The sequence below is a fragment of the Bubalus bubalis genome, chromosome 8 (assembly GCF_019923935.1).
Source record: "Bubalus bubalis isolate 160015118507 breed Murrah chromosome 8, NDDB_SH_1, whole genome shotgun sequence".
Lineage (NCBI taxonomy): Eukaryota > Metazoa > Chordata > Mammalia > Artiodactyla > Bovidae > Bubalus > Bubalus bubalis.
Genome location: NC_059164.1, coordinates 93,754,741 through 93,772,986, shown reverse-complemented (window position 1 = coordinate 93,772,986; position 18,246 = coordinate 93,754,741). Strand labels below are relative to the sequence as shown.

Here is an 18,246-nt window from a genome sequence, read left to right as displayed (position 1 = left end):
CGTATTTGGTCGTCGTTCTAATTTTAAGGGAAAATAGATTATTTTCATACGTAACTTTCCCCCTCAACTTCTCCCCACTTTAACTCTGCAGCCCCTCCCCTTGTGCTGTAGAGGTTTTTATATAAAGTAAAAGGAAGACAAGTTACTTAAGTAACTACATTGGCTTTTATCACGGCATTCCTGGGGGGATGGGGGTATTTCCCTCATATTTACTCTAAAAGCTCTACCACCTACCCACTGGCCCCCCCCCCAGTAAAATGTTTTAAATATATGTTTTTTAACTCATTAAAAAAAATACGTAGTGACATCACATGTCCTTAAGCAGAGAGCTGCTCTTGATTTTCTAGTATTTATCAGCCCTCTGACTCCAGTGAAGCCCAGTTTGATACTACTATATAGATTTGGGCTGAGAAACTGCTAGGGGTAAAGAGTGTGAAAGTAAGAAGATAGGTGCTTTGTACATTCCAACATAAGCAGCTTTGTCATGACCCTGAATATCTAATCTCTTAAGGCAGTGGAGCAGCAGATTTTATTTCTGCTTTTTTTAGCACTCTTAAGGAAGCACCCCTATTTATTTATTAGCATGCTCCTTACTCCCCATCTGCCCCCACACCCAAAAGGAGGCAGAGAATCTGAGAACTGATTTTGTTTTGGGGAGGAGGGCAGTGATTTACACACCCAACTTTTTCATGCCCATGACTTTGAAGGTCCAGGTCAGTTTATCCACAATGACAAGTGCTAAACAGGAATTAAAAACAGTCCCCTCAGTTTCTAGTTTATAACTCCTGAGGGTCACCAAAGAAAGAATTATCAGTAGAATGGATGTTCTCTTAAAAGTAGCCAGAATGGAAGGAAATACCTCCTAAAACTAAGAATTACGAATAACACAGAACTATAAACAAGCGGAATTCATTGTGAAAGCCCTGGTGGAAATGGCTTTGTCTGGACACACACCCTTCCACCATATTACCTATAATCTGGTCACAATCCCTAACATACTAATATTTATTTATTTTAGAGCTGTTCTTTTTTTAATAACTTGTGGTTTTATGTCCACAGAGAATCTCAGCTCCTTTGCCTATTTTAAGGCATACCAAGGCAGTCTTCCCCCCCTCTCCCGAAGTATATGTCCATAAAATAGTCAGTGACTTGGTTCTTTTAAGGTAGAAAGATTAACAAATGATTAGAAGAAGTACCCTGAACATGATCATTATATCACAATATTCACCCTGTAACAGTAATAGGCTGCATCCCATTGTCTCCTTAAAAGGTGAGGTGTCAAAAGGTATTATTAGGTTTAGGTTATCATTTCTCCATGCTACCTGTCCTGGACATACATTTTCACCTGCGCATTTCATCCTTCCTGATCTCCCCATACTTCTCATTCATTTACAGGTTCCAGCAGCTGTGTATCTGCAGTGACTCAGCAGAGAGTCAGGGAGGGGATACTAGAGGAGAGGAGCAGGAGGCGGCTCCCCCCTCCATTCCTGGGGTTGAAGGGGCGGGGGGTGGGGGGGGGTGGGCAGTGGTAGCCCCAGGAATGAACAGACGCTGTTTCTGGACCACCATCCACCATCTCTTCCTTCTCTTTTACTCTAAGAATGCAAAGAGGCAACCCCTCACGAAGCCATAAATTTAATTACTTCAGTAAAAATGCCCCTAATAATATTTTAGGATTGTTAGTATGAAAGCAATCAGGCAGTCAGTAGGTAAAATGGATTAAACATTTTTTGACTAAAATCTCCATTATTTGATGAGCCAAGAATTAAGAATATAAATTCAGCAAATGCCAGTAACAAACGTCCCAGAAATTAATGAACATTTACGAGCCTTTATCTTGTAAATAGGAAAAATGCACACATTTAATACCACCAAACCTGCCCACTTTACAGCATCGAGATGAGACTATGAGCTACTTTGTGCATGTGTGTGTGTGTGCTAAGTTGCTCAATCGTGTCCGACTCTTTGTGACCCCATAGACTGTAGCCCACCAGTCTCCTCTGTTCATGGAATTTTTCAAGCAAGAACACTGGAGTGGGGATCTTTCCTTCTCCAGGGGATCTTCCCAACCCAAGGATGGAACCTGCGTCTCTTGCGTCTCCTGCATCAAATGGAGGATTCTTTACCACTGCGCCATTTGGGAAGCCCAATACTTTGTAAACCAGTGCAAATAATTCATGTGTAATATTATGACAGTTTGGTCACATCATTCTCACTTGGCTTCCTGTTACTTAAATCTAAAAAATACTTACGCCTTGGTGATAACACACTGCCAGTTCTAGTCACACCTATGCGGTAACTCACGCCACAGCGACCGCAGGGTCTTCAAACCCTAAATCACGCCAAAGCAAAACCCAGGTCTAGAAACCCTAAATCGCGCCAAGGTGATGCCAGGGTCTAAACATCTTACGTCGCGTCAAGTGAAACCCAGGTCTAGAAACACTCAATTACACCAAGAGGGTACTGGGGTCTAAAAATCGTCAATTGTGCAGGGGTGACGAGAGGATCTAAAAATCTTCAATTGCACCATGGCGATGCCGGGGTCTAAAAATTCTCAATCATGTCAGGGTGATACTCAGGTCTAAACATTCTAAATTACATCAGAGTAGTACCAGGGTCTAAAAATCTTAACCCTAGGGCATACCAGGGTCTAGAAACCCTAAATCGCACAGGGCGACGCCCAGGGTCTAGAAATTCTAAATTGCATCAGAGCGATACCGGGGTCTAGAAATCCTAATTTAGGACACTCCAGCATTCTTCTGAACGTTCTACGGCATTCGGGCGAGACATCTCCTCCCAAGCAGGTAGAGCGGGCTCAGAGGACAAGAACACATGCCTCCCGACCTCCCGAGATTTTCCCCTCCAGTGCACGAGTGGCGGTCCAGTAGCCCCAGCTCCGACCGGCAACGTCTTACCTGCTAGCCCGCACCCATTTGGGGACAGAGGCTCCAAGCCAGGCACACATTGCCACCGCCACCCCACCCCTGGCGCCCGCCACGCACCCACCTGCGGAGACGATCTCGGCGCACCATGGTGGTGTCTTAGCCCATGCCGCCTGCACGCCGGCCCAGAGCAAAGGGCGCGCCGCAGCGCCCGCAGCCGTGCAGGGCTGGCCGGCGGCAGGGCGCAGCCCACGGCCCAGGAGGGCGGCGCGGCCGCGGCAGGCGGCCACCGGGGTGGGCGCTGCGGCAATGCGCGAAGGCGCGGTTGCCGCAGAGGAGGCGCCACCCGCCGGGATGCACCGGGAGGTGCTCGTGGCCGCGGCAGCGCTGAGCGAGTGGGCACCGACTTTTAGAGCCCACCCGCGCCCCGCCCCTGGCCCGCCCACCGCGCCGCAGTGCCCCTCCCGCTGAAGCCACCTCCCCTCCTCGCAGCCCTGCTGCTTGGCGCCCCTCCTAGTGCAGCTCTGGAGGGGGGGCACTTTCAGGGGTGTTGACCCCACCAGCACCCCACTGCTCCTTCACGGCCCCCTACCCTGAACCACAGGTTCTACAAACAAAAACCCTCCTCCGGCGAATTAACAATGCAGGTAGAGACCACAAATTCCTGAGACCCCCCCCCCAACACCACTCCCAGACCACCCATAAGCCCCCCCCTCCAAGCCCCAAAGGTGGCCGCTCCACCTCAAATGCACTAAGACCCAGGGTTGTGGGCTGCTGCTTTTGCCTGGCGATCCTCGCGGAGGCAGGGGGGGCACGGCACAAGCGCCCGCGGCAAAGCAGCGGTCCGTAAGCTCCCAGCACCTCCTAGGTCCCTAATTGCGGGGATTTAAGCCGAGCTGGGCCTACCTCTGAGCTATTCGGCGGATTCATGGGACGGCCGCTCAGAAGCAAAAGAAAAAGGGGTGGGTGGGATGGCAAAACTTGCGGAAAACCAAGGCTCTTTTTCGCGCGCGGCCACGGCCGCGGGCTTGTCCTCTGCGGCAGCGCGACGTGGTCCGCACGCCCGAGCCCTGCCGCAGCCCTCCCGCGGTACCCACTCCCAGCACCGACCCGACCCGAGCCAGGAGGGGTGATAGGCACAGGAGATGAGACTAAAGCGCCCTTTATTTGTGTAAGACTGAATCACAATGCGAGGGTCCCAATGGTACCGAAAAGAGGGAAGGATTTTTCCCCCTTCATCCACAATCCTTTAAAAGGCATTTATCAAGTACCTTTGAAGAGAAAAGTGTAGAGAATCAGAGTGTGTGTTCCGTTTTTTGGCTGCAAATGGAAATCCTGACAAACGTGCGGGCTGCGGTGCCAGCTCCCTCCAGAGGGGGCGCTGCAGGCCTCCCTTCCACTCGCGCCCACCGCGGTCGCTCAGCTGCCCAGAGCGCGGGCGAGCCAGAGTCCCGACATCCCGGGCTTGAAAGGCTCGGCCAGCCGAGGCCACCGGGCACCTCACAGGGTGCCAGGGAGCTGAGGGGCACCAGTTGGACACAGGAGAAACCACTGTCTGTGAACGCTGTCACCAAAAACGTGCGGCGCGGCCCAGGGTACACCTCTACTGATGTCGCCTCAGAGGTTCCTGAAACTGCTAACTGAGCACCTCCAGAACGCTAAGAGCTAACGGTGCAAAGGCCAAGGAGAAATGGCCCCGGGAACCGCTCCCCCCGACCCCAAAGCGAGATGTTGACCATCTGGTAGGGATGACACCCAAGAACTGACAACGGCTTAAAATTTCCCTTTAATTTCCTGGCAACGTTTTGTGACAGGTTGGTCCCCTCCCCTCAACACACAAGCCCCTCAAAGGCCGAGCCCAAGTATTATTCACCTTTTGTATCCCCAAGAGCCCGCCAAGGCACTGGCCACAAAGCAGGCCCCTAATAAATACTGCATGAATAAGTGCAAGAATTTGAGGGCGCACAGGGGAGGAAGTAATTAAGGAGAAGGGGGAAAGGGTTGTTTCGAATGATGAATAGACATTTACCGGAGACAAAGGGCATTCTAACCAGAGGGGACGGCATTCGAGAAGCACCGGAGGTGCAGGACCGCATGACCTTTGGGGAAAATTGCAAACCCTTTGGGCTACGGAGCTGAGAGGCAAAAACTTAGGCTAGAAGGAGTATTTCATCTTAAGGCGTTTACAATTTGTCTTAAAGAATATGAGGAGCCACCGCTGGATTTAAACCCTTTACGGCCTTAATTGGTTACTTAATGAAATTTCAATTACTCCCCTTAACAAGCAGAGGATTACCTGTTTTAACGAACCGCCACCTTTTAAGGACGGAATTAATTACTGAGCAAAATTTAAATCAGTCCTTTCAACAAAATAAAGACTTTCCTATTTTAACTAAGAGAACAATATAAAACAAACTTGGCATTATAGTTTCTCATAGTCATTGTCAATGGAACCTATGAGTCCTACAAGCAATTCCCTACTTTTATTCTCACCACACCAGAAGCACCAGCATCCAAGATGAAGGAAATTTTGTATTTAATGGACTGCGTGCTCACAAAGGATCTTATTCTGAAAGCCAAGGAACATGTCCACCCACATGGAACAAGTGGGCAGACAGGAGGGGAGACCGCTGGGGTGGGGGAGGGGTGGGGACAAGGGAAGTGCTTAAAGACAAGTGAAATTCTAATGCTCTCCACAAACCCTCCCGGACGCAGGGCTAGGAAAACCTTCCTTGGAGAAGTAGGTTGCAAAGGACTTCAAATCTCTAACTCGTTTAGCTGAAGGAAGCATTCCTGTTTGGAAGAACCTCCCAGCGCACAGGCAAGGAGTCTGAAAAATGCAGAGGATACCAGGAGAGATCAGCTTGGCTAAAGCCAGGAGAAAATGCTCGAGAATGCCCCAGGAGCCAAACAGTTAATGAGTTTTCTAACTGTGCTCGACTTACAGAGAGAAGCTTCCTCCACCAGGGGAGAATCTGGCCCAAAGTATAAAACATTTTAAGTGCCTGAGAAAACATGTAACCGTACATAAATCCAAAGCCTGCCTCTGGCTGGCTCTCAGTGCACTCTTTCAGCTCTTAGACACAAATACCACACTTGACCGAGATCACAGATAGCAGCATTCCCTCAACCCATAGCTTATCTTACATTCTTGTCACATTCCAATTTTCAGACAGTCTCACATAGTAAGACCTCAGATTTGTGCAAGGATGAGGGTAGAAAGTTTGACATTTATTAGCCTGCTGATGTGCAACAGCGGTGCAAGATCAGCAGGGCTGGCACTGTGGGTTCAATAATCATATTTTTTGAACCCCAGTTTGAGACCCCAGTTTGTCATTACAGTGACAAACACAAGGATATTTATGGAGACAACAGGACAGAACTGGGACTGCCACTTTCAAGAGCCAAAATTATCAATTCAAATAAAGAAGTTCAAGATGGGGGAAACCTGGTTGAACAGCAGCACATAAAGAGACTCATGATTTTAGTTGACAGTGAGTCTGTGATATGTCTCCAAAAAACCCATAGCAGACTGTAGACTGTAATTAGAGAAGCACCCAGAATAAGCTAATCCTGCTCTATTTGCTAGTTAGACCTCACGGAAAGTGTTTTATTTTGTTCTACAGACCAGATATTATTAAGAGACACATAAACAGGAATTTGTTCAGAGAAGACTAAAATGCATTGCAAATTATGTCACTGAAGGTGTAAAAGCTGTCATATTTTAAACTCCTACTATAGCATGAATCCTTACTCAATTTATCCCTAATTCTCATAATAAATCGCTAGATGAGTATTTTCATCTACATTTTTCAGAGAAAGATACAGCAGCTCAGAGCACTGTTAGTATGTAAAGGACTGTGAACTGAACACAGATGTGTTCTGGCTCCAAAGCTGGCGTTCTTTCCACTACCCCACACTGCCTCCCTGTTTAAAATAACCGGGCATATTTAGTTGGAAGAAAAGAAGCCTTGTGGAGTGAGTGGAAGAAGGAAATGTGTTAGCAGTGCTCAAATATTTGTGGAAGCAGCATTAGATGTTTAGACGTTTTATTCTGTATGGCTCCAATGAGTGCAAATTGTAGAGAAACAGATGTTGATTCAACATAAAGAATTTTCCAATAGTCAGGGTTGTCTAGAGAGACTGGGTATCTCAGCCATGTGGAGACGTGACAAGTTTGCCGTCTCTAGGGGCTGGGCAGTCCTGTGGCAGGTATGCAAGTTCTGGATGAATGCATGAATGACCTTTAAGGTCTTGTCCCATCTGATAGAAACTAAGGCTCAGAGAGGTGCTGGAACTTGGCCAGGGTGACCCGGTCCCTGAAGGGTCAGATCCACAACAAGATCTTTCCTGGGTGTTCCTCAGCCCAGAGCACTTTGTACAACATGATGCTTCAAGCTGCGGGCAAGACAAATTGAAGAAATTATCCATACAGTCATGTCAACCTCCCTCCTAATTCAATTTAACCCATATATCCAAAAAGCCACTGGTGTCTTCCTTTCCTCTTCAGGCTCATTTTTGGGGAGAAGAAAGGGAGCTGAATAACCCATTAACCAGATAAGATAAACCTAAGAGACAGATTACAGTAATACTGAGCACCCCTGAAGTATCTTTACACACCCTGTGCATTACTGGACACATCCCATAATCCCACATTCGGTCCTGTTTTGCTGTTCCACACCTGGAATACATCTTGCACACACAGATAAATGAGTTTAAGAATTCGATATGAATCCTATCTTGCATTTTTATAGTTCTTTACACTTTCATGTATATTATCTCATCTGATGCTCATCACAGTCCTCTAAGGAAAACAGTTGTTGTTTTTTTTTTTTTCCAGTCAGACAAGCAATTTTCTAGCTGCCTGGGGAAGAAAGGGCTACAGCACAGAACTCGCTGTTGTTTTTTTTTTAAACTACATTCCACATTAGATTATTCCTCCAGCCTGGATGAGTCAAACCAGAAGCAGGTGTTTTGCTTTTCCTCGATTGCTATCAACACCTCACACCTTCAGCTGTCCTCCTCCACCAGTCCCTCCAGTGCCCCCACCCCCGCTACTACCGCGGCGCTTTGTCACGAACCTGCGCACCCTGCTCTCGGCTGCTCCAACTCCCAGCGAGAGCCACCCACCCGGCGCCGCGCGGGTGCGCCCCCCGTATCCCCCCACCCCCGACATTCGTCCAGGCCCGTGTGGCTGGACCTTCCCAACCACCCAGGATGTCCCACAGCGGGAAGACGCAGCTTCCCGGCAACTCGAGACCCGATTTCCTGAAGGGGTGGTTAAGCAGGCTGAGCTTCGGACGAGAGTTAGGGGACTTTTGTGTTCTCGTCTGACCCTGAGGTTCTAGGATACGATGACTGAGGAGGACCTCGCCCACGTGGCCCTCGAGTGGCGCTCACACCTCGTGCGGCCACCCACCAACCCCAGCGTAGTCCGGCATGCCTCAGCCGGCCTCACGGCCTCCCGGGCCACTATCACTCACAGCTTGGCCCCAGGGTAGGTGTGGTCCACGCACACTAGTCACTTACCCCGAGTGTGCTCATTCCCGCTCATCGGGTGGGCTGGGAGGGTAAAGGTGGAGGGACATTTCTTCCCTGCCCGTCTCCTAGCTGATTTAGTTAAGACTTGGGCTACAAGATTCCATGTTTGGGGGACCAGGTTGCGCATGCGCCTCCCGTGGTCAGCGCTCCTCGGTCTGACCCCGGTCCCAAGAAAGACCCAGCCAAGCCACCGAATACCCGGCTCAGGGATAGAGCGTCGCCACCTCCGAGCTCATGCCCATCGCCCCCGAGCCAACCTGTGCTGCTGCCTGTCGGGCGTCAGCGCCACCTATTGAGAAGGGTATGAAATGGCAGGCTGTGCCTCGAACAAGAAGAGGCTGAATAAACGAATAAACTTTTACAGGGCCCAATTTGCGTACTTTTATGTGATAAAACTGAAGGCCAAGAAGTGATACTTTGATTAGTTATTAACCGAGATCTTTGGTGAGCCTTCCATATCTCAACTATTTCCCTACCTTCATAGTTATCCTGCTGCTGCTGCTAAGTCGCTTCAGTCGTGTCCGACTCTGTGCGACCCCACAGACGGCAGCCCACCAGGCTCCCCCGTCCCTGGGATTCTCCAGGCAAGAACACTGGAGTGGGTTGCCATTTCCTTCTCCAATGCAGGAAAGTGAAAAATGAAAGTGAAGTCACTCAGTCGTGTCCGACTCTTAGCGACCCCATGGACTGCAGCCTACCAGGCTCCTCCGTCCATGGGATTTTCCAGGCAAGAGTACTGCAGTGGGGTGCCATTAGACTCCCAAATCTACGTCTCCAGCCCTTCCCTCTATCCCAAACTCTAGATCCATATATTTGACTGCCTTCTGTTCCTCTTCACATAAATGAAGAGGCCCACTTACGTCTTATAATCCACAAGGGCTAAGTGAAATTCCTTACCCTTTATGTATCTTCTCCTTCCCACACTACAAACTGATTCCTTCCCCTTCCCCAGAACCTGTGTTACCTTCTGTATTCTCTATCACTGTTAATGGCATCCTTAGCCACTCCAATCTCCTCCAATACCTGTCACCTGATGGAATGGGACTAAAAGGCAAGCAGCCTTGGGTACAAATCCGAGCAAGTTCCCTCCTTCCTGCTTCTTCCTTCCCCCTTCTCTTCAACTTACCTCCAAAGTATCTTGAATTCATCTTGCTTCCCTCTTTTTGCAACAAACAGTTCCCTTGTTCAGGCTTCATTATCTCTCACCTGGACTACTGCCTCCTAATTGGTTTTCCAGGTCTCCACAATCACACCTTTCTAATCCAGTATTCACACACCTGCCAAAAGTGACCTTTCTAAAACGCAAATCAGATCACATCTCCTTTCATCTTGAAACTCTTTACTAACTCCTATTTCCAATGCTAAATTCAAGCTCTGTCACTGGTCATGGAAAACACTTCAAAAATCTGGTCTTTCCTTTACTCTAGTATCCTCTCTCTTACACCCCTACCTCACCTACCTCCCAAAATTTCATAATCTGACCAGATGTTGCTAATTGTAGTTCTTCCCTGTGTGGGAACCACACAAAACAGTGTGGTTTCTATTCTGCATGCCTTTACATATGTTCTGTCCCCAAATACATTATTCCCCACTTTGTCTATCTAAAAAGTTCATTCCTGAAAATTCAACTTTGGTGTCACAACCTCTTGCAAGCCTTCCCCACCAGCTTCCTATAGATAATATTACTCCCTCTGTGCTGTCTCCCTTGTACAAACATTTGTTGATCGCTATGTGCCAAATTCTTATCCTAAACTCTTTATGTACATTATATTATTTAATTCTGATGATAATGCTGTCAAGGGACTATTATTATCCTAATTTTATGAATGAGAAAATTGAGGCTTTGAAAGATGAAGGTGCTTGCCCAAGGTTGCAAAGCTAGTAAGTTGTGGAGCCAGGATTTGAACCCAGATATGTCTGCTCCTGTTTATTCATCAAAAAGTTTTGTAGAATTAAAATGATATTTGAAAAATCACAGGTCACCTTTTAAAACTATTAATGCTTACAGAATTTATTTTTTAAAGGAAAAACACACAGCTGTCCTAGTCTAGTAGATGGAAATAAGAGTGTTCTAATTTAAACTGATGCTATAGAAGGCCAAATAAATAGCCTTGATGTCTGGAGAAGGAAATGGCAACCCACTCCAGTGTTCTTGCCTTGAGAATCCCAGGGATGGGGGAGCCTGGTGGGTTGCCGTCTGTGGGGTTGCACAGAGTCGGACACGACTGAAGCAACTTAGCAGCTGTTGGAGAAGGAAGTGGCAACCCACTCTAGTATTCTTGCCCGGAGAATCCTGTGGACAGAGGAGCCTGGTGGGCTGCTGTCCATGGGGTCACAGAGAGTACGGATACAACTGAAGTGACTTAGCAAGCATGCATGCATTGGAGAAGGAAATGGCAACCCACTCCAGTATTCTTGCCTGGAGAATCCCAGGAACAGAGGAGCCTGGTTGGCTGCCTTCTATGGGGTCACACAGAGTCGGACACGACTGAAGCGACTTAGCAGCACCAACAGACTAAATAAGGAAACAATTCTGCTATTGTTCTGTATAATTTATTCTTATTATATGAATGTTGTGGGGTTTTTTTGTTTTGTTTTGTTTTTTGGCTAAGGGACTGTTGATTGTAAATCATTAATAAGTAGACTTTTTTTTTTTCAAAACTCCTTCTGGATAAGAGTAGAGAGAAAAAGCTAAATTGAACAAGTCATCATACAATGTTCAAAAACTTACCAGCGATGGGGATACCAACATAACGTGCGGGATGTATGATGTCTCAATAAGTTAATATGTTTGAAGAGAAGAGTTTCTAGCACAGAGGACATGCTATTGTTAAGAACTTCAATAGTTCCCAATTCAGTGGTAAAGACAAATACATAAGCTGATGAGTGACTAATATAGGTGTGAACAAAGCTCTGTTGGAGTTCCCAGAGGAGGAGGGGCCTGAGGATCGGCCAGGAACTAGGAAGTGGGGGCAGGGAACAAGATGGCACCCAGCAGGGAGCTAGTTGCTAGAACCAGAGCAACACCACCTAACTTCTGCAGAATCATTTTATCTGTTGGTAGATCTTTTACTACTGAAACCTCTGTTTCTTAGAACCTCTAAAGTTTAACGTTTCCTTACTCTGGGGTCTTGGCCACCCGGCAAAAGAGCAAGACTTTCACCCAGATGACATGAGAGTATGGTGGAGGGGAGAAGATGAGACTGAAGCATGTGATGGGGTGACCCAGTACTCCAGAGAAGTCCCAGCCCCACCCACAAATCCAGTTGGGATAATCAGAATTCCAGGAGGTCCTGGGAAGAGGAAAACACACTTCCCAGGAAAGGCAAGCACATTCCCATCCCCAGGCTCCAGCCCTTCCTTACCAGAGGAGAAACAGTTGGGCACAGACTTAGTGCTGTGTGCAGTGAGCAGGAAGGAAGGACTGAGGCCATCATCCAGCTTGGCAGGCCCTGCCCAAGAAGGTCCACCTTTTTCCGCCAAACCCATGCCAAGTGTTTAGTACACTAACTCAGTGTTTCCCAAGCCAAATGACATGGAAGGCTGCTTAAAAGTCTACATTCTTTACCACAGACCATTAACTTTATATGTAGGCAAAACATATTTATGTTCCTCCCGTTCTTCAATAAACAGAGTAAAGAAACTTTCTGTGGGTAGTTCACTCTGGACCAGTGAAATGAGAGCAGCTATTCTGATGGGAATAACTAATGAGATACATACAGGAAAAAAAGAAGTTAAACACGAAACAGAGGAACACTGTTGGTAGAATTGAATAGATACAACTTTTTTGGAGGGCATTTTGGCAATAGCTATTAAAATCGATCGGGCAATTCCACTTTGCCAAATTTATTCTATGTGTATACTCCCTGACATGTGTCCAAGGATGAACAATGCTGCATTATTTAGAAAAATAATCTTTTTAACTGAAAACAATCTAAGTAGCCATTTATAAGGTGCTGACTATGAGGCTGAAAAACGTAAAGTTTTTCAGTTTGCATGAAAAAGCAAGGTTCAAGGTTCAAAACAGTGTATGTATTATAATTCTACTTGCATAAAAACACATGTGTACAATATAACTAAATATTTTTAAATTTACAATATCAATATATTTATATACATATTAGAAATCCCTGGAAAGATCCAGATTTGGCAAAGTGGCAGCTTAGAGACAAATTTGGTCTACAGGGAGATTTATTTATTGTTTTTTATTTTGTTTTGTTTTAAATTTGAATGTGAATGCCTGTGGGAAAGGGCTCCCATAAAGTCCTCTTTACTCTCTAGTCTTACACCCTTCAGTTCCCTCAGTTGTTACTTGACCTGGCCCCTAAATGCAAGTGAGGATAGATGCAAGCCCTTTGGGGGTAGCTGGAGGCATGCTTTTAGTATTTACTTTCCACTTCTGTTCTATAAGCAAACATGACATTTATGACTTAAGGGAGGGTGGAGTGGAGACTGACATGTTTCCATGTCAGAGAAAAGAAGGACTAGAGGAAAATAAGGATCCTGAAAGATGAGACACTGATATGGAAGCTATTGCTACAGTCAAGATAAGAAACAAGCAGAGTCTGAACCAGGCAGTAACAGCAAGGATGAATTGTGAAACCCAGATTTGAAACTCCTTTTAAAATCCCTTATCAGCCAGTGCAGTTAAAGGAATGTACAGGCTTTGTTTCCTCCTTCTTTCCTGTCATGAAAAATTGCAGCCTGTGGTTTATCACATGGGCCTCTGGGCATGGCCCTGTTGTGCTCTGCAGGAATCCAGCTCTGTTCTTAGTGCTCCTGGAGAGCCTCATGCTCCTGTACCTGTGAGTTAATTTCTTTCCCTCCACCATGTTGGCACCAATGGGACAGAAAGTGGGAGTCTTTAGCACCAAAGATACAGCAGAAATGAATCTTGGATGTGCCTGTACAGAGTCTACCAGAATGTACTGTCCTGGCCTCTATCTACCTTGTGGGCTCGTGGCTTCCACAGTTAACATAATATTAGAAACCCTAATAGTCTGAAAATAAGAGTAAAGCTTTACCTTAAAATAAGAACAAGGAAAACTTCCAAATGAAACGTTCCCTTGTTTTTGGCAGCTGCTAATAGCAGCTAGTATGAGAGTCCTGGACACCATACTTTGCTCTTTGATCTGCTGGAAATTCTTCAGTTGAATGAAATTACTTATTTGAAAAGGTTTCGTTGAATTTAGGCTGGTATTTCACGGACTTTCTCTTCTGTAGTCTGAACAGTGGGGAATGCAGCATGGTGCTAAATTGGGGAGATTGGGTCACAAATAAAGTCCAATTCATGAATTACTCTTTTTTTTTTCTTGCCTGGCTCGTTGAAAGAGAGAGAGAGGAACCAGAGGTTTTACAACCATAAGAGGGGTTACATTCCATCTATGATTCACGCTACCCCCATTCCCACTGTCTCTGTCCCACAGCATTATGCCTGTCATAGACATTCAGGTACTTCAATGCAAATCCACTGAGTTCACACAAGTATCCCAAATGATCATCAACTGAAGCATGGATATATAAAATGTGGCACATGCATATAATAGAATATTATTTGTCAACAAAAGGGACTGAAGTACTCATATATGGTATACCATCGATGAACCTTGAAAACATGCTAACTAAAAGAAGTCAGACACGAAAGACCACATATTATATGGTTCTATTTCTACAAAATGTCAAGACTAGGCAAATCTATAGAGACCTAAAGTAGATTAGTGGCTGCCTAGGGCTGGGATAGGAAGCGGGGAAGGGAGTCATTGCTAATAGTTACAGGGACTTTGGGGATGGAAGTGGTGAGTATCAAATTAGTAGTAATAATAGTTATACAATTATATAATAAAACCACTTATATTTTAAATAAGTGAATATGTTATATAAAGTATATCTCAATAAAGTCATTATTGAAAAATAAAAGGAAGAAAAGATGAGTATAAAATAAAACATTAGTTTAAAAAGCTGAAGTGGCTTATAATATTAAAAAAAGATAAAAAGATTTTGTAACAAGGAACGTTCCCATGGATAAAGAAGGATTTCACAGTGAAATGGGGATTAATTTACCCTCCCCCAAAATCCTATATGTGTATACATATGGTAATAGAGCTTCAAAATAAGCAAAAACTGATTATAATTTTATAATTATAGTTATAGTTCTCTGAATTAGAGAAGAAATAGACAAATCCACAATTATAACTAGGGATTTTTATACTCCTCTCAAAAATTTATAGAGGAAATAGAAAATCAAAATACAAAACACTTGAACAACACTATCAACCAACTAGAACTAATTGCTGTTTAAAGAAAACATACAATAAAAGTAAAACACACAGTATTTTCAACTGAACATGAACTATTCACCAAGATAGATCATACTCAAGATAGATCATATTCTGGACCATATTTGATAGATCTCAATAAATTTAAAAGGGCTGAATTCAAATGAACATGTTCTCTAACCACAGTAGAATTAAATGATAAATCAGCAACAGAAAAATATACGGAACTCCTCAAGTATTTGGAAATTAAACAGTAGACTTCTAAATAATAATCCGTGGGTCTAATACAAATCACAAGCAAAACTATTAAACATTTTAACTGAATGGAAATAAAAACACAATATATCAAAATTTGTGGGATACAGCTAAAGCTTTGCTAAGAAGAAAATTTACAGCAAGGAATACAATAGCCCCTTGGTATCTGAGGGGAGGGGTTGGTTCCAGGACCACCACCACACCAAAATACAAGAATGCCAAGTCCTTCTTTAACATGACTGCAGTACAGCTGGCCCTCCTTATCCCTGGTTCCTCATCCTCCCATTCAACCAGCTGGCCATCCTGCAGATAAGGAGGGTCAATTGTTTTTAATAAGAACTGTTTCAGATCAAAAACTTAATCTTCTGCCTTAAGAAGCTGTAAAAAGAAGAGCAAAATAAACCCAAGTAAATAGAAGGAAGAAATGATAAAGAGCAGAATCAGTGAAACTGAAAATAGAAAAACAGTCGAGAAAACTAAAAAAAATAAATAAAAGCTAATTCTTTGAAAAGATCAAATTAATAAAAACCAGATGAATCAGGGAAAAGAAAAAAAATAAGACTTAATGGTGTCAGAAATAAATGAGAAGAGAATAAAGATCTTCACATATTAAAAAGATGAAAACAGAATATTATGGACAACTTTAGGCCAATAAACTTAACAATTTCAATGAAAGACAAATTCCTTGAAAAATGCAAACTATGAAGATCATTCAAGAAAAAAGAAACAAACACAATATCTCTATATTTACCAATTACATTGGACTCATGGTTAAAAACCTCCCTAAAAAGAAAACTCCAAGCATAGGTGACTTCACTGGTGAATACCACAAAATATTTCAGGAAGGAATAATCCCAATTTTACACAATATTCTAGAAATGGAAGAGGAGAGGGCACTTCCTAACTCATTTTATAAGGCCAGCATTATTCTGTTCCAAACCAGACAAAGGGATTACAAGAAGAGAAAACTACAAAACCAATATCCTCATGAACATAGATGCAGAAATCCTTAAGAAGTGTTTGGCAAATTAAATCCAACAACATATAATGGGGTTTATCCAAGGAATGTAAAATTGTTTTAATATTCAAAAATCAATCAGTGTAACTCACCACATTAACAGACTAAAAAAGAAAAACCATCTCAATAGACGCAGAAAGCATTTGACAAAATTCAAATCTAATTTCTAATGAATGCTCAGAAAACTAGGACTAGAAGGACACTTCCTCAACCTAATTAAGGGCATCTGTTTTCATTCCAATCCCAAAGAAAGGCCAAAGAATGCTCAAACTACCACACAATTGCACTCATCTCACACGCTAGTAAAGTAATGCTCAAAATTCTCCAAGCCAGGCTTCAGCAATATGTGAACCGTGAACTTCCTAATGTTCAAGCTGGTTTTAGAAAAGGCAGAGGAACCAGAGATCAAATTGCCAACATCCGCTAGATCATGGAAAAAGCAAGAGAGTTCCAGAAAAACATCTATTTCTGCTTTATTGACTATGCCAAAGCCTTCGACTGTGTGGATCACAATAAACTGTGGACAATTCTGAAAGAGATGGGAACACCAGACCACCTGATCTGCCTCTTGAGAAATTTGTATGCAGGTCAGGAAGCAACAGTTAGAACTGGACATGGAACAACAGACTGGTTCCAAATAGGAAAAGGAGTACGTCAAGGCTGTATATTGTCACCCTGTTTATTTAACTTGTATGCAGAGTACATCATGAGAAACGCTGGACTGGAAGAAACACAAGCTGGAATCAAGATTGCTGGAAGAAATATCAAAAACCTTACATATGCAGATGACACCACCCTTATGGCAGAAAGTGAAGAGGAACTCAAAAGCCTCTTGATGAAAGTGAAAGTGGAGAGTGAAAAAGTTGGCTTAAAGCTCAACATTCAGAAAACGAAGATCATGGCATCTGGTCCCATCACTTCATGGGAAATAGATGGGGAAACAGTGGAAACAATGTCAGACTTTATTTTTCTGGGCTCCAAAATCACTGCAGATGGTTGACTGCAGCCATGAAATTAAAAGACGCTTACTCCTTGGAAGGAAAGTTATGACCAACCTAGATAGCATATTCAAAAGCAGAGACATTACTTTGCCAACAAAGGTTCGTCTAGTCAAGGCTATGGTTTTTCCTGTGGTCATGTATGGATGTGAGAGTTGGACTGTGAAGAAGGCTCAGCGCCGAAGAATTGATGCTTTTGAACTGTGGTGTTGGAGAAGACTCTTGAGAGTCCCTTGGACTGCAAGGAGATCCACCCAGTCCATTCTGAAGGAGATCAGCCCTGGGATTTCTTTGGAAGGAATGATGCTGAAGCTGAAACTCCAGTACTTTGGCCACCTCATGCAAAGTGTTGACTCACTGGAAAAGACTCTGATGCTGGGAGGGATTGGGGGCAGGAGGAGAAGGGGACGACAGAGGATGAGATGGCTGGATGGCATCACTGACTCGATGGACGTGAGTCTCAGTGAACTCCGGGAGTTGGTGATGGACAGGGAGGCCTGGCGTGCTGTGATTCATGGGGTCGCAAAGAGTCGGACACGACTGAGCGACTGATCTGATCTGATGAAAAATCTACGGCTAACATCATCCTTACTGCCTTCCCTCCTCATATAGGGAACAATGCAAGGATTTCTACTCACCATATTTCTGTTCAGCATTGTCCTGGAGGCCCTAGACGATGAAATAATGCAAGAGAAAGAAATAAAATGATACACATTGAAAAAGAATAAGTAAAACTACATGTATTTATATACAACATGATTGTATGTGTTGAAAATCCTAAAGAATCTACAAAAAGCTATTAGAACCAAGAAGTGAGTTTAGTAAGATTTTAGAATACAAAGTTAATATTTAATATCAATTGTATGTCTATTTACTAGCAATGAAAATTTAAAAGCTGAATTTTAAAATAATACCATTCATAGTAACATCTAAAAATATGAACTACTTGGGGATAGATTAAATAAAACATGACAAGATCTGTACACTGAAAACATTACTAAGAAAAATTAGGGAATATCTAAATAAGTGAAGAGTTGTATCATGTTCACAGATTAAAAGGCTCAGTATTATTAAAATAGCAATTCTCCCCAAATTGAGCTACAGATTTGAAACAACCACAATAAAAAGCCAAGCAGGCTATTTTTTGTTAGAAAGTAACAAGCTGATTGTAAAGTTTATGTGGAAATGCATAAAGTCTAGAATAGCCAAAACCATTTTCAAAAGAGAGAACAAAGCTAGGAGATTTATATTACCTTATTTAAAGACTTACTATAAAA

The 18,246-nt window shown here is 43.9% G+C and overlaps 1 protein-coding gene across 4 annotated transcripts in view; it reads right to left on the bottom strand.

Annotated features, from left to right (window-relative positions):
- Positions 1-18,246, bottom strand: part of MEST — a 48,512-nt gene that overhangs the window by 9,719 nt on the left and 20,547 nt on the right. The window contains exon 1 of one of the 4 annotated variants that reach the window (XM_044946880.1): positions 9,321-9,405. The exons of 1 other annotated variant lie outside the window; for it this stretch is intronic. Coding sequence is in view for 1 of the 3 variants with exons in the window: in XM_006041453.3 (XP_006041515.1) it covers positions 3,007-3,032 (26 nt within the window). In the remaining 2 variants the exon portion in view is untranslated. Of the gene's footprint in view, positions 1-3,006; positions 3,270-8,411; positions 8,697-9,320; positions 9,406-18,246 lie in introns of those variants that run through there. 2 more of the 4 variants (XM_044946879.1, XM_006041453.3) reach the window with 2 other exon arrangements.